The sequence below is a fragment of the Sinocyclocheilus anshuiensis genome, unplaced genomic scaffold, assembly GCF_001515605.1.
Source record: "Sinocyclocheilus anshuiensis isolate Anshui unplaced genomic scaffold, SAMN03320099.WGS_v1.1 scaffold2242, whole genome shotgun sequence".
In the NCBI taxonomy this organism is placed as follows: Eukaryota; Metazoa; Chordata; class Actinopteri; order Cypriniformes; family Cyprinidae; genus Sinocyclocheilus; species Sinocyclocheilus anshuiensis.
In genome coordinates this window covers 51,855-74,988 of record NW_015555865.1, presented here as the reverse complement: position 1 = coordinate 74,988, position 23,134 = coordinate 51,855, and the positions used below count along the sequence as shown (strand labels likewise).

Genomic DNA, 23,134 nt, shown 5'->3' with positions numbered 1-23,134 from the left:
TTTGGCACCTGCCCACACTGCCAAAAGCACCAAAATTTGGTTAAATGACCATGGTGTTGGTGTGCTTGACTGGCCAGCAAACTCACCAGACCTTTCCTATTGTCAAGAGGAAAATAAGAAACAAGAGACCAAAAAATGCAGATGAGCTGAAGGCCACTGTCAAAGAAACCTGGGCTTCCATACCACCTCAGCAGTGCCACAAACTGATCACCTCCATGCCACACCGAATTGAGGCAGTAAATAAAGCAAAAGGAGCCCCTACCAAGTACTGAGTACATGTACAGTAAATTAACATACTTTCCAGAAGGCCAACAATTCACTAAAAATGTTTTTTTTTATTGGTCTTATGAAGTATTCTAATTTGTTGAGATAGTGAATTGGTGGGTTTTTGTTAAATGTGAGCCAAAATCATCACAATTAAAAGAACCAAAGACTTAAACTACTTCAGTCTGTGTGCATTGAATTTATTTAATACACGAGTTTCACAATTTGAGTTGAATTACTGAAATAAATGAACTTTTCCACGACATTCTAATTTATTGAGATGCACCTGTAGTAGCAATCAGCATTTTCTGTGGCATTAGTGACAGAGCGCAGTGCACTTATTTGAGAAAAGCTTGGTTATATGGCACTGTTATTTCACATTTTAAATATCAGAAGTTTTCTTGTGATGTACTAAAATAAGTATTGCATATTTCACTTGTATTGGTATCGACTACTAAAAATTTGGAGCCAAACTAACCTTTGGTGATTTGGTGCTAATTGTTCTGTGGGTGGAGGAGTGGTATATCAGGATATGATAGGTGTTGCTGATTGTATGTGTGTTTTCTTTTTTGTAGGGTGAGTGAACTCCTGCAGGGTGGAGCTGTAATGAATAAGAGTTTTCAGCCCCATGAAGCTCACATTCCCTTCCTGCTGCAGCTCTTTATCGATTACAACCTCTACGGAATGAACATGATCAGTCTTGCTGCTGTTAAGTTTCGAAAAAACCATGCAACAGGTAACACACACATGCACACAATTAGCCTTAAATAGGGGAGGGCGATATAACCAAAATCTTATATCACAATACAAGTAATTTTTCATAATAACGACCCATGCTGGCAAAATGAGTCACAATGAACAAATTTTCATAAATGAGTTTTGTTAAAACCTTCAAAATGTATGATTTATTGGAATCGGACAAAAAAATGACTGAGCTACACTTATTTGAAATTGATAGAGTCAGCAATTTTGTTCATTTTGTTCAAACTGAAATCACTTAGCAACCATACCTTAAAATCTAATACCACCAAATTCGGTACACCACATCAAAACCCATAACTCCCCCTCCCCCCCATGATACCACAGTGCACAGTGCGGGGTGCTTTGACCAATCACAGAAGAGCTGTCTAGAGGTGTCAGTCTTCACTTGCCTCATGACTACAAAGTCACAGGAACATAACTGAGGTTTTTTTAAATGTTTTTTTATTTTTGTGCTTTTGGAAATGTATCTTTACTCTCTCTAATTATTAAATTTTTGAGATTTTGAGCACAAAGTGTGCTTTCTGCAAATATGATTGTTGCATGTGTAATTCTTTAGTTAATGTATTTTAATTTAATATCGGGGGGTGTAGTTTCACTCATGTGATATAGTTAAGGTGTGTGGGAATTACTGCATTGTGATTGCAGAACTTTTGTAAATGTTTAAAATTGTGTGCAAGACAGTCTCACACCCCGTTCAGGCCCTGTTATGTCATATAACAGTATATAGACCTTATGCCCCAAAGAAACAAGTGCACATCTTTAGAATTCTGTCTTCAAACTTCAGTTTTTGCAGTATCACTATAGCATCACTGTTGAAGAGTAATTAGCTGGTGAAGGGATTTACTTATTGTATAGTTAATGAAAGATATCATGTGCATTTTAATGTTTGAAGCATAACAAATATCAGTAGACCCAAAAAATGTTATGGTCATTCTTAAATTCACACTACCTTGCTGTGGAAATACAAACTGGAAGACAGAAGACAACAAGCGCAGCACTGAAAAGGGGTGCCCAATTATTTATTTAATTTAATTTTTTTAACATGTCAAACCTGTTCACAAGTCAAGACTGAATCAAACTCAGACATCAGCGATCTGACAACTCACTTCCTCACTAAGTTGTCACTCATTGTATACTAATAATTATACAGTTAGGTCTATATATATTTGGACACAGGCACAATTTTTATTATTTTAGCTGTTGACTAAAACATATTTAAGTTAGTTATATAATGAATATGGGCTTAAAGTGCACACTCTGAGCTTTAATTTGAGGGTATTCTCATCACAATAGGAGGAAAATGTAAGTAATTACAGCTCTTTAATATGTACCTCCCCCCCTCCCCTTTTTCAAGAGATCATATATAATTGGACAATTGACTCAAAAGCTGTTTTATGGACATATGTGTGCTATTCCTTCATTATTTCAACATCAATTAAGCAGGTAAAAGGTCGGGAGTTGATTCTAAGTGTGCCATTTGCATTTGGAAGCTGTTGCTGTGAACCCACATCATGTGGTCAAAGGAGATCTCCATGCAGGTGAAAAAGACAATTGTTAGGCTTCAAAATCAAAACAAATCCATCAGAGAGAGAGAGAGAGCAGGAACATTAGGAGTGGCCAAATCAACAGTTTGGTACATTCTGAGACAAAAAAAGAACGCACTGGTGAGTTCAGCAACATAAAAAAGCCTGGGCATCCATGGAGCACAACAGTAGTGGATGATCGGAGGATCCTCTCCATGATAAAGAAAAACATCCAGTCAAGTGAAGAACACTCTCCGGGAGGTAGACGTGTCACTGTCAAAGTCTACAATCAAGAGATGACTTCAGGAGAACAAATACAGAGTGTTCACCACAAGGTGCAAACAAGGCCAGATTAGACTTTGCCAAAAACACCTAAAAAAGCCATACCACTTCTGGAAAAGCATTCTTTGGACGAAAAAAAGTGGATTATTCTGCAATGGCCAAGTCAATCTCCTGATCTCAACCCGATTGAGCTGCATTTCACTTGCTGAAGACAAAACTAAAGGCAGAAAGACCTGCAAACAAACAACTGAAGACAGCTGCAGTATAGACCTGGCAAAGCATCATGAAGGAGGAAACCCAGTCTCTGCTGATGTCCATGAGTTCCAGACTTAAGGCAGTCATTGCCTGCAAAGGATTCTAAACAAAATATCAAAAATTAACATTTTATTTATTATATTATCTATTATTATAGATTATATTTATTTGTCCAATTACGTTTGAGCCCCTGAAAATGGGAGGACTTTATAAAAGTGGTTGTAATTCCTAAGCTTTTTATGTTATGTTTTTGTTCATTTTGTTCTATTCTGGTGGCATACAGACTCTTTGCCTACAACTTGCACCTTTAATACTACTTGTTTCTGATTCTGTAGTAGGAGAGCATATGTCAAATAGAGGGGGTAGCTCCAGCCCATATAAGTATCCCTGCATGTCTAAACTCAGTGATGGCGGGCTGAGTGATACAATGCGCTGGGAGGATGACAACATACCAAGGTGTGTCTGTGTTTTTGCTATACATCAATACATACAAGCATTGTATGGCATTTTGACCTTTATTTCATGTGTGGTATGTGTTTTTGCAGTTCTCTGATTTTAGAGGAGGTGGAACGGATGAGTGTGTGTGAGCTGGAGGTTGATGCCGTGGCTGCTGATGTTCTCAACCGCCTAGAGATTGAGAGTAAGGATTGGTTGATTTGTTTGTTTGTGTGTGTGTGTGTGTGTGTGTGTGTGAGAGAGAGAGAGAGCGCAAATCCCTGTCTACACTGGGTAATAACAGCCATGATTGCATAAATCAAGGGATTTAAAATATGGCCATACAGAATAAGACATTATAATTACTAATAAACAGCCAATATGCTAGTAATATGTGTGCTAATAAGCAACTAGTTAATAGTAAGAATCTCTCTAAAGTGAGTGACACTTGTATACACTAATAAAGTACTTTCAAATCATTAACAAACTATTAGTTTATAGTTTATTCATAGTTTATGTATTGTAGTCTCTACATTTGTTAATATATTAATAGGCTTATATACTGTATATTGAGTTCTTCATTTTCACTGTAATTAACACTTTAACACTATTATTTAATTAGGTCGTAGTAAAGGAATTGTTAATTGGTTATATATACACAATATACAGTTTGTGGAATTTGAAGGAACACTTAATAACAATGCAGTTAATGTAAAGGTTGTAAAAATGTAAAAGTAAAGGTCTGTTTAAAGAACTTGACACTTGAGAAATGCTATTTCTGGATTTTCTGTTACCTAATCTAAAGTGAAAACTATTTACGGTTAAAAGCTGTCAACAAAGCATTATCTACCTCTCTACATATGAGCTAATAAAACAATAATTGTGTTAAGTACAGTGACAATGAATGAAGAACTCACTATTTGTACAGTCTATTAATGTATTAACTACAGTTTATGAACTATGAATTAACTATAAACTAATAAACTATAAACTAATAATTGTTGTGCATACTTAATTTATATAGTGTATATAAATTGTTACCCTAAAGCAGTGGTTCCCAATCCCAGTCCTCACGCCCCCTCACGGGATTGGGAAACGCTGCCCTAAAGGGTTACTGCAAGGCAAGCATGTATATGACCTATTTTTCAGCGATATTCAGTATGAAATTTAACTGTTTGATTCATAATTATATTGGCTCAGATAGATTGCTTATACAGATTTTTTTTTTTTTTTTTGACTGACTACTCTGTTACAAAATTTTAGTTTAAATGTTCATAAAATTAGTTGTTTTATTTAGTTGTAAAATTAGAAAAGCAACATGGTAAAATCAAACTTTGTTGGAATCAACTGTGCACATTAAGTCTCTCTGGAGTTGTGTTATTTGTGTAGTAAATTTTATGAGTATGCTTTTTTTTTTATTTATTAATTTTGTTTATTTTGTGCCCAGATCAGATTGGGAGAAACCCTGGTCTTCAGGCCATCTGGGATGATGAGAAACAGCGACGACAGGAGAGATGTCAAAGTTCTCATATTGACATGCCTGAATCACAAGGTGAGAAAAGATCTTGTATGGAATTTTTTATTTTTTTTTTGCAGCACCACTATTAATATTGTTTACGATGTTGCGCGATGGCTACTGTTTCAGATCGAGGCTTTGTAGAGTTTGCAGAGAGTGAAAAAATCTTCATGAAGAGATTCAAAGAAATTCTCAAGGAAAATGAATTTGACATGTGAGTGAAGTTTTCCATATGTTTCTAATAAATGTGTTTTCCATCTCCAGGTTGGAAGCAAAAGAAATAAATTGTGAATTTCTGTCTAACAAAGTGTACAATAGAAATTGAGGGACAAAACGTTTCAATGCAATGTTATAATCACTACCCACGGTCCTGACAGCTGTATGGAAACCACCTCTATGCAAAAAATTGAAAAAGCAGGTACAACCATTTGTAACACACTAGTGCAAATAATTTTATCATTTACCATGCTTTACTCTTCTAGTTATTTACCTATAGAGACTAATGAATCAGAAATCTTGTACATTTACAGAAAATAGCTTAAGCTTAAGGCAAGTCAGTTCACTGAATTGAGATTTCCAAAACTGTTTTAAAAGTTTCAATGATATATTTTGAGTAAGCAATACAATGTCAACAATAGTACAACATTTAGTATATTTCCTAAGTTGTGGTTCTATCAAAAAGGTGACTGAAGGACAGAGGTTCCATTTCTACAGTTGCTATATTAAGCATTAATTAGGTGTTCTTTTTCCGTCTCCTCTGGAATTAGGTATGTTGTCAAATGTTGAATTCAGCTTAGCTAACTGCAAGGGTAATTGGCTGCAGTTAAACAGTGAGACATTAACATTACTAGAGAAATACATCAACATAGCACCAGCCAACAGAGGTATGTGCGCTTCAGTCCTCCACACTCAAGTTTAATGAATCAGCTTAGCTTTTATCTTGGGTCATTGTTGATGGTAACAAGAATAAATTATCAATCTTGAGCTCCACCCAACATGATGTCAGAGTCTAAAGAAAAGAGAGAATACAAAGAAGGAGCAAAATACAAATATACCTCTTCACAAATCAAATGTATAACATACAAATAAAATAAAATATATGTCTTAGGACATAACACAGCCCAAACCCACACATGCATAAACCCACACACACGCACACCATAATCTCTGGTGAAGGTGTAAGGATGCTAATAGAAGTAGGTGGAATGAATGTTTGCTGCATTGAATTGCTTGAGAGTGGGCAGGCAGGGCTTGATGTTTATCTTGTTTTGTAGGACTCAAACTGGGTCTGAAGTTGACTCTTTCCCTGAGCTCTCACTCTATCCTACTGTGCTGAGCCCAGATGACTTGCCTTGCATACCTGCCAGCCAAGTGAATGTGCATCAATATGCATTTAAAGGTGAGGTGCACAGTCTCAAGTAACCCCTTGACCACATATACAATTACTCTCAAAAATAACAGTACAATTTTTAAAAGTCACGCCAGGGGCCCAGTTACGATATTATAAATATATGAAAGGGTTGATTATTGATTTCCAGCTGTTGAAATATTAAAGGCAGTGTTGACAGCTTTAGTCTACAGCTACAAACTTTTGCTGTAGTCCATTTAAAAATGTTAAATACACATTTATTTTGAACTTTTTTTTTTAACCAAGATATCAGTCAAAATACTGTAAGATAAATATAGCACTGTACTCTGTCACTGTCACAGTTTTGTTTATGGGTCATTAAATTTTGCATACGGGACAAATTTTGCCTTTTAATTTGGATAATTTTGTACATTTTTAAAGTTAAAGTTCCACTGAAATGCACTTTTATGGGTTTTGTTCTATGCAAGATGTTCTACTACTACATCACATGATAGTCATTTCAATCAATGTCAAGACAAGTCATATAACCTTTATTTCTCAAACAGCTGTAACCGAGAACATTCTTTTTTATGTTGCAAGACCGAACATTTCATCCAGTTTGAACAGGTTATTTTAAGTACAGGTACACCTTGGAGGGTACTCTTAGTGGAAGGAAATAATAAATTTTAGTTTTGTTTTGTTTTGTTATATTGTTAATATTCTCTTGATAGTCCTGTCCTAGTCAGTGAGGACTACATCATTGGAAGATAACAGAACTCTGAAGATTCACCAGAAGTGATGTGCCAGTCCTGTTCTCAGTAGCAGTGCAGGAAATATTGCCACAGTTTATATGAAGAATTATGTTAACACTAGCCTCATAGAAAATTGCTTGAATAGGTCCTTCAGCTCAAAATACCCCACTGATCATATATTATACCATGATGTCAATATCCATTTTTGGCTGGAAGCAAAAATTTTGATTTTTTTTCGTATGTATCTTTAAATGCAAGTGAGCTGCTGCACCCTGTGCACCCTTTCCAGAAAAGGGCTGTGCCTTTACAGCTCATGCCTTGGTTACTATGGCAACAATGAACAAAACATCTGCTTGTTTTTGATTATCATCTCTATTGCACTCATGTGACATAAAAAAAAACGTGACATTGAAAACTAAGCAGTTCAGGTGTTTGAGGGAGTTCAGAAACAGTGTTTAATAATACAGAGAATAACTACCTTTGGAGTGCACTTTATGCTTTGTAACATTGCAGATTGTTTTCATGCACAAACCGCAACATTGTACACTAAAGGAAAAAAAGCATGATAGGACCCCTTTCAAATTGAATGTATTATTAAAAATGTTTCCTTTTTTCACCATATAGATGCAAAAAGGCATTGTGGGAAAGATGCTGAAGTTGCAGTTGTTGATGAAGAGGCCATTTTGAGTTTGTTGGAGAACAGTCAGACCTTCCTCCCTCATTCTCAGGGACCCAACCAATCAGCAATACTTGGTACTGAGATTATCACTAACTAATATATCTGTTTACACAAGCAAAAACTTACATTTTCCCTTGATTGTTTTCACACTGCAATTTTTTTCCTTCAATAAAAAAATATTAAAAATTATTTTTTACTGAGATCCAAACATACAGTAAAATATATTACTCTAGAACATATATTTTTAATCTATATTCAGTTTTGTTAGTATTTTTATATTTTATATAACATTCACTAGATTTATGGTAAAAAAAAAATGGCAGTAGGAAAAAGTGAATTTCAAAATACATTATCTTAAAACAAGTCTTAATATATTTTAATGTGTTACGTGCTTTTCAAGTAAACCCATGTTTTGGATATTTATACTGGAAAACACAAAAACCGATGAAGAAAAAAATGCTTTGTGTGCATATCTTTATATTCACAATTTTGTTTTGCATGCGTGTACATACTTCTACAGTACATGCTCTAATTATATTTTCAAGATTACATTTACATTTTCCACAATGTTTTAACAGACAGCAGTCAAGACCAGGCTATGGTTGATCTGTTTGAAGCATTGGCTGATGATGGATTTAGAGCCGACAGGTCCAGAGCAGTGTCCCAGCAGCTGTCAGGGATTTCTAGCTGTGTCTGTAACAGTGATGATGAGGAAGCTGGGCCTGAGCTGGAGAAAGAGGAGTCAGAGCTCAGTAGAATCATGTCCCAAAGATGGGACTGTGACATGCCAGGACTTTCTGCTGGGCAAAGGTCACCAGACTTCCCGTTAGTATTGTTGGAATTGTCTATTATATGCTTTTAATTCTTGTTTGCATTAATTATATAGTTATTTTAACTACATTATACAGTTCTTATTATATGTTATATGGTCAGTCAGGTTCATTTGAGCAGAAAGCTTAACTTATTATACCTTTCTTAACAGGCATTCAGAATAGACCTCTTAGGAAAACACTGGCTGGTCCACAGCAGATGGTGCCTGTGTGATGTTATGCTTTTCGATTATTTAAATTGATGGCATGTTGTTTAATCATAATCTGTGTTGCCTTCCTGCACAGATTATGTATGAAAGAAGCAAACGAAAGCTCCAGTGAGGAGCAGCAGGCCTCATCAGATGAAGAGATATATTGGAAGGGAAACAGTGCTGCTCTTACTGATCTGTCCATTCCACAGTTGGATGGAGCTGCAGATGAGAATAGTGGTAAGTAGAATTTTAATTAATTTAATTTAATAAATTGCAATGAAAAGTATGATTGCTTTTGGTGCAGTGGTATATACATACTTGTTGTCATGTTTCCTGTAGATTCATCACTAACAGACAAGGAATCCCGGACACGCTCATCTCTAAAAGCAACAGACAAGATCCTTGGTAGCAGAAATGTTTTTCCAAATGAAGCTGTTCGTATGGAGCCACCATCTTCTGCTAAAATTGTTATTGAATACAAATGTGCTGAACAGAAACTCAATCAAGAGGATTTAGCAGAAAAGCATTTAAAAAGTGAAGAGGCAAATGAATATTCAACTGGATTAAGAGTTAACAAAGAGGTGCCATATTTTCCACCAGTTAAACACCCAATTCCTTTTAAAACCGCAAATATATCTAAACTTGGTGCTGAAAAAACAGGTGTGCACTCTTTGTACACTGATGAAAACCAAGCCACTGGCCTTAATCAGCCAGATCCTGATGATTCAATTTTTGGAAACTCTAAGCTTGCCCAGAGCATAAAAAATTCTACCGGTATTAAAAATGTGGAAAATAACCATTTATCCATCCCAGAGAATCACAAGGGCTTCTTTGTATGTTACTCTGAGCTGATGAACTGTCCCACCAAGACTGAAATGCAACTCAATCCAAATGACTGCAGAAGACCAGTGATAAGTTTTGACCAGACACAAAGCCCTATGGAAGAGAGCCAAGCTTTGGGCCCTCAAGAAGATGAGACAGCACAGGATAAAAAAGAGGAAGATGTCAGCAAACTGAAAATAAGATATGAGGATTACCAAGAGAATAAAACTGAGAGGACCATTGTGGCACAACAGGAGGCACACTACAAATTTTTCCCCAGCGTTATTCTGTCTAATTGCCTGTCCAGACCCATCAAGAAACCGACTGGGAGCAAGACTGGGGATGGTTGCTCTACCTTAGACCATCCTGAACAGCGAAGGTCAAGGTTAAAGTTGATCAAAAAGAAAACAACGTTGGGTCAAAAAAGGGTAAGTCCTGTGAGGACCCCTTCTCCTATGAAAGAGGAAGCCACAGCACTTCTTTCCAACGCTCTAGGCTCTATTAACCAGAAAGAAACGTATAAGGAGGTTGACATGGAAACGTCAGATCCACCAACCATTGAAGGTTTGATTAAGAACTCAGTAGAGGATAAACTTGCAGATATTCCTTCCAAAATCTCTTGCACCAAGGTGTCCAGTTTACCAGGTAGCAAATATACCTTGCGGGCAAAAAGGAAAATGAGTTACAACAGTGAAAATGGAGATCAGGCAAGTTCTGGTTCTTTCAAACAAGCTTTGGTGCAACATGAAGGCCTTAAGGGCAAAGATCATGTCTTTAGCCAAAAAAAGAGGAAACTGACTAAAAAAGAGCCACCAATCATCATTAAATATATAATCATTAACAGATTCAAAGGTCAGAAAAACATGTTAGTGAAGATTTCTAAAATTAACGCTGATGAAACTTGCACCGTTTTAACACCAGAAAAGCTTGCCGAATACAAAAAGCTCGCTCCTCTCAAAGAATTCTGGCCCAAAGTGCCAGAGTCTACAGCAGTGAAGTACCCGCTACTTGAGCCAAAAGTAAAGAAGTGTCCCAAACGAAAGGCTAAGGTGAACCCAGTGTCAAAGAGGGCCGGCACCTCTCCAAAATCTAGGTGTCCACGAGCTGGTCAGACTAGGAGGGTGAAGCATGCAAAAGCACTGATAACTTTACCGAAATTACCCCCTCCATGGCCTTGTTATAATGAGTTCACTGATGACTGCTGTACAGAGTATTCTGATGTGATGGTGGAGTTGGGTTATTTGTCAGAAAGAGCCTCCAGTCCTACTGATTCAACCCCACCTAGATGTTGGTCTCCTACTGAGCCCTTACTGGGATCAAATTCAAATCTAATAAACCCACATAATGATCCATGTCTAGGTTCATCCTCTCAAGTACTAGCTCCAAAACCATACCACAGAGGTCTTTGGGATAGAAGCAGAACACCCAGGTCTAAAAAGACTTCTGCTACCAGCCCAAAAAGACAAACGAATACTACAACAAAGTCAGTGAACAAAGATTCAGTGACAACTGTGGATTCACAGAGGAAAGGTATTCGAGCGGCTTCAAGGAGACATAAGAAACGTTGTAAAAGTATTGAAGGAATTGTTCTGGAAGATGACACATCTACCTCTCAGAAAGACAGGATGCTGAATGAAAAGCAAGTCCCAAGAAAAAAACAGGTCCAACGTGAGAAGAGTGATCATTCACAGGCTCCACATTCAGTTAACAATGCACCTATTACTTCCTCATCTGATGACTTAACTCCTTATCAACATCCCAGTTCTCTAAAAAGCAGTCAAGAGGACGTTACTATCAGTTGTTCAGGCTCTCAAACAGAGGTCACCAGCACTGGAAAAAAATCAAATCAAGATTTTTTTGTCTTCAATACTATTGCCTCAAATGACTCACAGATTGTCTTCAATCCCTGTATTGAAAAATCTCTAAATCATATTCTTTCCCCATCCACCAAGATGGTTGGACATCCATGTTCCGTCATCACATACAGCAGTTCCAATTCAAAATCACAAAATATGAGTCAAGATGGGACTATCACAAAAAATCTATATAAATTCAAATCAGAGGTCTCTGGCCATGAGGAAAACCCCAGAACTGTACAGCATTTGCAGTCAACCAGAAAAACGACCAAAAAATCAAGAAAACCGCAAACAAAAAAGAAAGATACCATAACTTTATTGGAGTCTGTCGATTGTAGATCCTCCCTTATGCCCTCTGCTAAGAGTGCAATTAAAGCTGGATTTCACACAGGTCTTACATTGTCCTCAGACCCTAAAATTGACGAAATGTGTGTTCCTGAGTTGCCTTCTGGGCTCGCTGTCTTGAAGGAACTTCTCCAGAAGAGGCAACTCAAGGCAGGAAAGGAACCACATGAAAGCGATCATGTGACTCAGGATATGTCTTCTACCTGTCAACCTACAAATATTCCCAAAACAGCCAAATCTAAAACCGCTCATTCATCAACATCAAGAAAACCAAGGGATGCAAGAACTAAAGTGCCAAAAGAGTTACAGTTCAAAATCAGAAGTAATAAAATTAAACCGGATGATTTGAGAATTGACCATCTTTCATCAGATGACAGTCCTGTGTTTTTCTCTGACCCTGGCTTTGACAGCTGTTGCTCTATTGAAGATAGCTTGTCCCCAGAGCTCGCAGACAATTACAGCTTTGATATCAATGCCATTGGGCAAACAGAGTTCTCCAGTCTTTATTCTGGTAACCAGTTTGTGTTAACTGATAGGAACTTGCCTCAGAAGTTCCTCAGTGATGTCAGTCAGGAGGCAATCAATGCCCTTGTTGGGTTAGGCGACAGGACACAAAAGTTGTTTGATGTTGATGAGAGCAGCAAGCATGAACAGGACTTGCATAAGTCTGGGGCTCTTAGTCCAGAACTGTCATTTCGTGAAAGTGGCAAAGTTTATCCCAATAAGGTATCTCTTGATTCAGAAAAGATCTTTAGCAAAGATTGGGGGGGCTGTTTAGGTAAAATCCATGGCCTCAGCCACTTTCAGGACTTTCACTGTGAAAAGAAAGATGTGTTGCTTGACCCAGAGCCCTTTTCCCCCCTTACTTCTGCTTCTTTTGCTTATAATGGTGTTTCCCCAAATAGTGATCCCCTAGATGCCAGTTCAGCAACACCAAGCAGTTCCCCACAGTCCATCAACTCGCTGTACCAGCTGAAAAATGGAGGTCAGAGTTCAAAGAGTGGGGGAACTCACATTCTCAAACCTCTCATGTCTCCACCTACACGGGAAGAAATCTTAGCTACTCTGATGGATCTGGACCTCTCAGAAGCCACCTACCAGGAACCATTCTGCAGTGACCCATCAGATGCACCCTTGAAGCCAAGGTAACATTTATGATGGAAGCCCCGCATGGGTTTTGTGTTTTTATATTCTTTTAAGTTGGACTATGAAATCAAAAGAAGTGATCCATAACCTTTTCACTGTTGTTGTTCCAGGGGGGTTGGTGGTCGGAAGTTGATTTTGGAAACCAGACTGGCGAATGAACTAGTTGAATTTCATGGAGACTTATCTCAAAACGGCTTACAATTTTGGAAAATTGCATTTTCTGCAATGACAAATCAAGCCTCTGCACCAGACAATGGGTGTAAATCCTCTATATTGACCAAGGATCAAAACCCATTTTCTGGCAGTGATCAAAAAGTGATTATGCTTCCCTGCAAGTGTGCCCCAAGTCGAGAACAGGTGCAGCTCTGGCTGCAAGCCAAAAAACAGTACGAGTGCCTTCAGAGTGATGGGAAACAAATGGGTGGCCAGACAACTGTGGAACTTGGAACATATGACAGGACCTCACCTCAAAATGAGGACTCTAATTTACCTTCCTCAGAGAATCATAAAACGTGGAAGAAAAAAGATGAAAAGTCTTCAGAGTTGCAGAGTATCAGTAGGAATGGCTTAAGTTTACCACTCCATATTTCACCAGTTAATGCAGCTTCATCTAACAGTAGCCCTAAGAGTACGAAATGCATCTTGGACATAGAGACAAACAAAGGTTGTCCGATCACTTCTCCAAATTCTCCTGATCTTTCTACATTGCAACAAAGGCCTGCTGAGAGTAAACAAGAGGAGGACAAGGAGGATTTGACTGATGTATTACAATCCCCCAGCTTGAACCTGTCTCAAAATATCAATGACACATCACTTGAAAATGTACAGCCAAAGGACCTCTTGAGTCCATCAGTTTTTCCTGTTAAAAACCTAGATTCTGATGTCAAATGCTCTTACCTGCTCCATAGCACACCTGTCCACCAGAGAAGCTACATTGATGACGATGGGTCTAGCTACAGTCCAATAAGAAATGAAGGTATAGTTTTATGTTTTTTTTCTTGAAAGTTTGAATGTTTTAACTAAGTTGTTCAGCTCTGTTATCTATAATGGGTTCCCAAACATTTTCATACTGGAACCCACCTAATGATGACAGGTAAATTATTTTGTGTCGATGGGGTTGACATAGGGCTTGGAAATAAACAATATCACATCAAGATCATTATAAAATTTGTCAAGGACTATGATAAGCTGTGGACATTTTACTCAATTGGGATTAATCTATCAGTCTATAAGAGCAGAAATAAATGCGACAACAGCCAGTCAGTGCATGACGCTAATAGGGCTGCGTGTTCTGCATTTTTCTTTGTGAATGAATGGCATAGTTTTGTCTGCTACACAACCAAGGACATGAACACATGCATTTTATTACCATAGCTACTCTGACAGTCACTTTTCACTGTTTAATTTGAGAAAAGCTACCGTCAAATACACAGTGAAACTCAAAGATCTTCATGGCAAACTGCCAAAATAAAAGTTTGGTTTAATTTGAAGAAATTATGACATAAATATTACTATTGTACTATTACTATTACAATTATAGTTGTAAAATAATTATATTTTCTTTTGCTGATAAGATCAGGAAAATTGTGAATAAGTCATGCTTACTTGTCTTATGCAGTCATGCTTACTAGACTTTATATATTTCCAAAAAAGATGACTACTAAGCTTTTACATTTATCTTCTCATTGAAAAACGCTTTTGGATCTGTTTTTGTACAGACATAGAGCCCAGATCACAGCGACTACATCAGAAGGGTAACATAAACAAAGATGCTTTACGGAGAGTTTTGCTTACCACACAAATGAAGGTCAGATGAATTTATTCAGATGAAAGTTAATGAATTTATGAATCTCCTGAAGTTTCAATCTTATAATCCTTTAGTATTTTATAGGGTTTTTATAGCATATGCATTATATCCCTTACAGAATCAGCTTACCACTATGAATGTTCCAAAGAGAGAAAACTCCCAGATTGAGGGACCATCAATCTGTAATTCATATGGTTTTAAAGTCAGTATGCAGAACTTGCAGGAGGCCAAAGCATTGCATGAGGTAGGATCTTCTTTTGACTGTGTTTTAGTAAGAACTGCTTTCATTAAACTGAGTGATTAATCAAACTTACATAAACACGTAAAATATAGTTTTAACAAAGGGGGGAAAAAAAGCTTTGTCTTCATGTCATGTCACATGGTTAGAAACTCAAGTTTATTTTTATGGGATTTCAACTGATCTCATCTTACGTTTTTATCTCCCTGCTATAGGTACAGCACCTCACAATGATAAGCATGGAGCTTCATGCAAGGACTCGTCGTGACCTTGAGCCTGACCCTGAATTTGACCCAATTTGTGCTTTGTTCTACTGCCTCAGTTCTGATGTCCCTCTCCCAAATTCTGACACTACCCAGATGACAGGTGCCATTGTCATTGATAAAGATTGTTGTTCTTCAGCTCAAGGTGAGATTGGTGTTGTGTTTATTACTGATGTGTGTACCAATTGTAATTGTAAATTACAAAAAAAAAAGGAGCACCTAACTATAAATCAACTTAATGTTGATCAGGGATGTGTTTCCTGTACAACATAACTTGCTGATTAACCACCTTAGTATGATGCATTGTAGTGGAAATTAACTAGCTAGTCACGACTGTTTCCCAAACGCTGTTGCATCTCTAATTTTTGAACCACATTAGTTCAAGGGCCATTGTTAATGACGTCACATGCATGTGGTAGAGTAATAACTTGTGCCAAGTAATTGATTTGAGATCTCCGAGATGCTGTGTGTGAGAAAACTGGAAGCCTTTCTGAATGTATTTAAAGGTGCACTAAGCGATTTTTTTTTTGCCAAACAATGTTGATATTTGAAAGCACCAAAACGAACACGCCCATACCCCAACAGGACCTCGCCCCTATTTTGAAATATCTACACGTACGTACACAACCAAGGCAACGACAATCGCAGAAGCAAGCGAAGATGACACACAAGCATATTCAAACAAAAGCCAAAACGGATAAGTTGTGTGAAATGAAGCAAAATCAATGTTACTCACCTATCAAGAAGAAACAACGTAACCTCGGCGTCCAATTCGAGCCCTTCCGCTCCTTGAGTTCTCTCCACTGCTGGAAAGCTGCTCCGATATTTACGCGGGTCCTACCTCTTGCTTAATCGTAACCCTTCTTTTTAATGTTTTGTTTCTCTGATATTTCTCTCTATCTATAGTCGATCTGCTAATATCCATCCTGTGCACTCAAACTGAGCGCTCTCTTCTCTTTGTCATTACAAGACACGCCCCCTTACTGCTGATTGGCTACAAGTGTGTTAAAATCGCTTAGTGCACCTTTAAGCAATAGGCTATGGCTATTTTAGAAAGGTACATTTAAAAGATGAAAAATTTAATCAATAGATTATGAATAAGTTATTGCTATTGTGTGTATAATATGCAATCATGTAATCAACAAAAGTAACTAGTCTGATTGCAAGTATTTTAAAATGTGCCCTTAATTTTTGGAATCTGATTACGTAATCCATATTACATGTAATTAGTTACTACCCAGCACTGGGGAAGAAAATTACATAATCCTTAAACGGTAAGATAGAGGATTAAAATTAGGAATGTTTTGTTTGTTATTTTGGCCTGGTCAGCTCCCAAACCTAAACTTCCAAAAAAACAAACAACAACTTCATTATTGTTTTGCTAGTCATTGTCTATGAAAGTCCTTTCATGTTTCTCCTTTTCTCTAGACAGGGCGTAACACTTAGTTAGCACATAGTGTTATAACTAGATTTATTGCACAGCATTCTACAAGGAATAATTCTAAAGACAACATCTGAACAATGTCTTGAGGTGTGGTAACCATAGTATAAGCGGAATAATTCAGCAACCTGTCGTCATTAATCCCTATGTATAAAATTAACTTGTATATGCTGATATTGGTAAAATCTTTATTTAAATGTTAAAAAATGAAAATTGTCATACATTTTTATTCTTGAAGTTCTGAACTTATATGGTATTTTTTTTCCTGTTGAACACAAAAGTGAAAGTTTGAAGTAGCTCTTCTCTACAATAATATGTCATTGTGACCATTCTATAATGCACCAAACAGGACAAAAAGTCACTGAATATATTTTCTTCCACTACCATTCAGGAGTTGCACTCAAATTAAACTTTGGGAGGTGGGGCGATAATGATCTGTAAATATAAACTTAAAGACTATAGACAACACACAACAGAGTCCAAAAATAGTATTCTCATTTTGTGTTCAACAGAAAAAAAAAACAGCACACTGGTTTAAAAAAATATTAGGGTGAGTATGTTTTTACTGAATTATGATGATCATGATGATGATGATGATGATGATGATAAGCTATACACCCAGTACAGCAAATAAACTCATGAACTCACCAACCCCACCACCATTAGGTATGACCCAGACATTCTGGTTGGATATGAGGTCCAAATGCACTCTTGGGGGTACCTACTACACCGTGCATCAACGCTCGGTGTAGACCTGTGCCAGCAACTCTCCCGTGTGCCAGGTAAGGTTAGCTCATTTAGCAGTAGTGTACCTGTTTATTTCCTGTTTTTGCTTAATTTCACCATCAGAAATAGTTCCAAACAAGGCCATAGCAGAACTGGGGCCCGTTCTTCGTACGTCGCTTATTACATCCGAGATGAAATGTCACATCCAAGATGATATCATCGCGCTAATCAGGATCTGGCTAATTCGGTTCTTCGAATGCACCTGTTGTTGATGATTAGTATGGCTGGATTGAGTTATCTGAGATAATTGCTCGTTCATGGGTTGGTTTAAAAGGGGCTATGTATCGATACTCGAAACCACGATTAGCAATGCAGAAATTGGCTGGCGGCAAGACAGCAATGTAATGACATCATATAATTAAAAAAGACAGCTGACGAAAAACTTGACCAATTTCTGGACTTTTATTAGGAAACACATAGGCAAACAAAACTACATACATTTTATAATAGATAATTGAATTTTTTTATTTTAGTTTTTATATTATTTTAATTCTTTACATGATTCCCAATTATTTATATTCACACAGCAACTCCAGGATGAGCTTCGAAGAACCAAACAATTCAAGATCATGCCAAATCGTCAACAATCAAATCCAGCTAACTGAGTTAGCGACGTACGAAGAACGGGCCCCTGTTGTGCCTTTCTAAGCAACACACAGCTTTTAATACTAAATTATTATTTTTTCTTAATGAATTGAGTGTGCCAATGATTCAGTGACCCATTCATACAGACAGTCACTTGGTTTGTTTCTGAATGCATCAACCATTCAAATAAATTGAATGAATGAATTACTCACTCATTAAGACATACTAAAGGTTTTAGTTTTATATTTACAGTATAATTTCATTAAAGGAGACATATTATGCCCCTTTTTACAATATGTAATATAAGTCTCTGGTGTCCCCAGAATGTGTCTGTGAAGTTTCACCTGAAAATACCCCACAGATCATTTATTATATCATTTTAAAAATGCCTATTTTGAGTGGAAGCAGAAATGTAAATGAGCTGCTGCTTCCTGCTCCCTTTTTCTGAAAAGAGCTCGTACCTGCTAAAAACATCTGGGTTGTTTCTGATTTCATGTTTCATGTTTATCGCGCTGAAATCATGCATTTTAAACCATATTAGTTTAAACTTCTGATATACGGTTTTCTGAGCGCACACATCCGAAGCACATGTACAGAAAGCGGCTGTCACAGCATGTGAGTACTAAACTAAGTTCTCATTCACACACATGAGTTCAAAAAACAGTCGGTTATGTCTGTGAAGGTATACAGCTGGGAAATAAATTGCATGTTTATTTTAGATCTGTGTGGCAGTAGTGTAATATACAGTAAATAAATCAATAAATCATCTGCTCTCTTGTCTCCTCTGAGGCTGGGACTCTAAATAGTATTCTGTGCAGCCAAAGATAGAACAGTTAACATGTTTTGCTCAAACTTTCGCCATGGCATTAGAGCTGGTACACTGTTGTCGCTTGCGAAATCAAAATGACGGTGCCATGGTGGGTGGAAACTCACAGATTAAGGGGCGGTAATATCATAATGAGATCCCTTTGCAACGTCACCAAGGGAGCGAAATCAGACGCGTTCGTTTTTTCAGACGCTTGCAGAAAAAGACTTGCCAAAACAAAGTTACTGGGTTAATCTTTTTCACGTTTCCTTGGTTGGTAGATGCACTGGGGACCTGATTATAGCACTTAAAACCTGGAAAAGTCAGATTTTAATGATATGTCACCTTTAAAAAAACATATTTTGTGGAGTTGAGGCAGGCCAGGTCTTCTGCCAAATTTGTGTAATTTTTTTCTTATCCCATTTCTCAAATGTTGTATTTGATGTCATTACTTTAACAGGAGATGCAAAAGAAAATCGGTTCATGGCAGAGAAAGATGAATATGGTGCAGACACTATGACGGAAATCCATATTGTTGGACGTGTTGTCCTCAACATGTGGAGGATTATGAAGACTGAGGTTCCCTTGAAATTCATACCCCAAGAATGCCAGAGCTAACACTGTTTGTCTGAGAGTGTTTTATCAAGTGCTTCATGTATGTTTTCAGGCTGCATTGAATAACTACACTTTTGAGAATGTGGCTTTCCACCTCCTGCATCAGCGCTTTCCTCTCTACAGCCATCGCACGCTCTCTGACTGGTTTGACCACAACACACACCTGCACAGGTGGGAATTGTTCTCACATCTGTCAGATGCCTATTACTGGTCTTGTTGCAGGGTTGTTCCTATGAATATCATTGCTTCGTTCATCTTTCAAATAGTTAAATTCAGAATTGAATACTAGCATACTGATTACTGCATATTGTACCATATACTGTATACTGTATGGTACCAGCTAAAAGTATGTAAAATGTTTAGCATTTAACAATGTACTGCAAATAATTAACTTACATATGTTTGTCTTAATTTTGCTACAAAACAGAAATACTATCTAAAAATTTTCTGTAATAAACGCTACTAAATTTTGTTAGAATAATGCATAAAACAGCAACCAAAACAACATATAAAAAGATTAATGTTGGTGCAGATAGCCTCGTGGGCAGCACGCCTACATATAGCAGCTTTGGGCGTCCTGGGATCGAGTCCTGGTTCGCTGACCTTTCCCAATCCCATCCCCCTCTCTCTCCCACTACAATAATAATAATTCAGTTCAATAATAGAACAACTCTAGAATCTTAAGCAGTTTTCTTCTCAAATATGTGTTGTTTTATGACTTAATATCATGTTGAAAATAAATGTTAAAGGTCATTGCATTTATTTTATATTTTTGTACGGTCACTGTGTACGTGATATTTTCTGGTCATACAAACAACATACTGTTTATTACATTTTGTGTGTGTGTGTTCTGTTGTTTGGGTCAGGTGGAAAGTGGTGGATCATTATGTGAGCCGTGTGTGTGGCACAGTCCAGTTGCTCCAGCAGCAGGATATTATTGGCAGGACAAGTGAGCTGGCACGCGTGTTTGGAATCCAGTTCTACCACGTGCTAACCAGGGGGTCACAGGTAAACATCCATCTGAAACCTGTCACACAGATGCCTTTAGCTCTCTGTCCGATCACAATATACAATTGAGATCAAAATTGGTAAATATGAGTAAAGAAGTCTTAAATAAATAAATCTGCATTGTGTGTCCTTTTTATATTTCATTAAAAGATTCCACAAAAGTCTAACTTTTCATTGAAGTAAAACGATTGAAAATGATGGGAAAATCTCATTATGAAATGTTTTTATCCAATGCACAGTTATTTGCCACTTTTTGCGACTTCCATTTGCCAAGATCTTCTCTTATAATGCCTGATGTGGTTGGAGAACCCCTGGCAAGGTGTTCCATACAGAATATTTCCAGATCCTTCCAATTCCCAAGTCCATGTTGGTGGTATATGGTACAATATGCTCTTCAGTTCACCCTACTAATTTTCTATAAGGATCAGGTCAGGGAAATGGGATGGCCATGGCAGAACCTTCATTTTGTGTTCAGTGACTCATTTTTGTGTTTGATGTGTGTTTTGGATCACTGTCCAGACGGAAGACCCAGCCATGGCTCATTATAAGATTTGTAGCAGAGGCAGTGAGGTTTTAAATTTTTTTTTTTTATCTGTTGGTATTTGATAGAATCCATGATGCTATGTATCTGAACAAGATGTCCAGGACCTCCATGAGAAAAACAGGCCCACTGCATTGAAGGTCCAGCAGTATATTAAACCATGGGCATGGAGAATTTTATCCCTGTGTATCGTTTTAAATCCATATTATGTATGCCAAAAAACTCCTTTATGAGTTTCATCTGACCATAGAATCCTGTCCCATTTGGAGTTCTAGTAGTGTCTGGCATATGCTGGAGTTTGTTTTTGGATGAGAGCAGAGGATTTTGTCTTGAATCCCTCCCAAACAACATGTTGCAATTTAGGTGCTGTTTAGGAGCAGGAGTCTGTGGTGGCCAATCTTTCACAATTTAAGGCTGATGAATCTTTGTAATTTTTATCCTGGAATATGTACATAGGTACATCTTCCAACATGGTTGTTGAAGAAATGAAAATCTACTCCTAAAATTATTTGCTTATTTAAGTCTAAAGAGTATTTGCTTATTTAAATTCAGACAGCGTCTTTTATTTTGGCTAGCTTGGCAGTGTATAATATTAATGCTGTCAATTGATAAAAATGTAACTAATTGCGCATTTCTGTAATAAATTGCACATAACACTTTGTATCATTGAACATAAAGATGGTATATTTTATATATTTATTTAATAGCATCTTTTAACCAAATAATAATACTTATACTGATGTTAGATTTTTTTTTTTTTTATAAATTTCTGGGAATTAAATGAGTGAATATTCCCATTCAACATTACAGTAAAATTTGTTATATACACTGAACAAAACTATAAACGCAACACTTTTGTTTTTGCCCCCATTTTTCATGAGCTGAACTCAAAGATCTAAGACTTTTTCTATGTACACAAAAGGCCTATTTCTCTCAAATATTGTTCACAAATCTGTCTAAATCTGTGTTAGTGAGCACTTCTCCTTTGCCAAGATATGTGAACAATATTTGAGAGAAATAGGCCTTTTGTGTACATAGAAAAAGTCTTAGATCTTTGAGTTCAGCTCATGAAAAATGGGGGCAAAAAAAAAGTGTTGCGTTTATAATTTTGTTCAGTGTCATTTTTAACATTTAATAAGCATAAACTGCTTTTAAAAAATGTATTTTAAATAAACTTAATTCAAGTTTGTTGTATATATTAATATAGTAATGTTTCTGAGTTATTTTTTTTCTCTAGTAAGTTTATTTTGCGCTTTCATTTTCACAATTTTCTACCAGTTAAGACAATTTTTATAAAAAAATGTTTATGCGAGGATCGATCCTCTCAGAACAACATTAGTATTGCTTGTCACTGAGATGAGCATGTTACTGACAGTTAAAAAAAAAAAAGGCAGCCAGCATGAAACACGCAAGCATCCTGTGGATTTCACGTGTGATGACCATCAGTGGCTGATCATAGTCACTTTTACATTTACATTTAGTCATTTAGCAGATGCTTTTATCCAAAGCGACTTACAAATTAGGACAATGGAAGCAATCAAAATCAACAAAAGAGCAATGATATGCAAGTCAGTGCTATAATACGTCTCAGTTAGCCTAACGCAGTACACGTAGCAAGGTTTTTTTTTAATTATATAATAAATTAAAAGAAAACGGATAGAATAGAGCAAGCTAGTGTTAGAGGCCTTTTTTGTTAGTTGTATAATAAATGAAAAGAAAACGGATAGAATTCAAACAGAATAGAGAAACTAGTGTTAGTTTTTTTTTTTTTAAGAAAACAAGCAGTTTTTTATAGAATAGAATTGAAGAATCTGAAGTAATGAATTTAGGTAAAGGGGTGCAAAGCCAGTGGTGGTCTTGTAGACAAACATTAATGCCTTGAATTTTATGCGAATTATTTTTCCATTTTTAATATTAATACTTTTATACTTATTAATGTTAAAAACAGTTGTGCTATGTAATATTTTTTGTGAAAACCGTGATGTATTTTTTTTCCAGGATTCTTGAATTACAATGAATGAAAAAAATAACAGCATTTA

At 36.8% G+C, this 23,134-nt stretch overlaps 1 protein-coding gene across 1 annotated transcript in view; it reads left to right on the top strand.

Annotated features, from left to right (window-relative positions):
• Positions 1-23,134, top strand: part of LOC107675651 (DNA polymerase zeta catalytic subunit-like) — an 88,578-nt gene that overhangs the window by 49,924 nt on the left and 15,520 nt on the right. The window contains exons 4-21 of the mRNA XM_016470059.1: positions 840-1,000; positions 3,422-3,542; positions 3,632-3,726; positions 4,969-5,073; positions 5,167-5,251; positions 6,312-6,436; positions 7,762-7,890; positions 8,395-8,641; positions 8,932-9,074; positions 9,177-13,005; positions 13,117-13,982; positions 14,725-14,813; positions 14,932-15,057; positions 15,267-15,459; positions 17,397-17,537; positions 19,392-19,510; positions 19,599-19,717; positions 20,413-20,554. Coding sequence (XP_016325545.1) covers positions 840-1,000; positions 3,422-3,542; positions 3,632-3,726; positions 4,969-5,073; positions 5,167-5,251; positions 6,312-6,436; positions 7,762-7,890; positions 8,395-8,641; positions 8,932-9,074; positions 9,177-13,005; positions 13,117-13,982; positions 14,725-14,813; positions 14,932-15,057; positions 15,267-15,459; positions 17,397-17,537; positions 19,392-19,510; positions 19,599-19,717; positions 20,413-20,554 — 6,835 coding nt within the window. The remainder of the gene's footprint in view (positions 1-839; positions 1,001-3,421; positions 3,543-3,631; positions 3,727-4,968; positions 5,074-5,166; positions 5,252-6,311; positions 6,437-7,761; positions 7,891-8,394; positions 8,642-8,931; positions 9,075-9,176; positions 13,006-13,116; positions 13,983-14,724; positions 14,814-14,931; positions 15,058-15,266; positions 15,460-17,396; positions 17,538-19,391; positions 19,511-19,598; positions 19,718-20,412; positions 20,555-23,134) is intronic.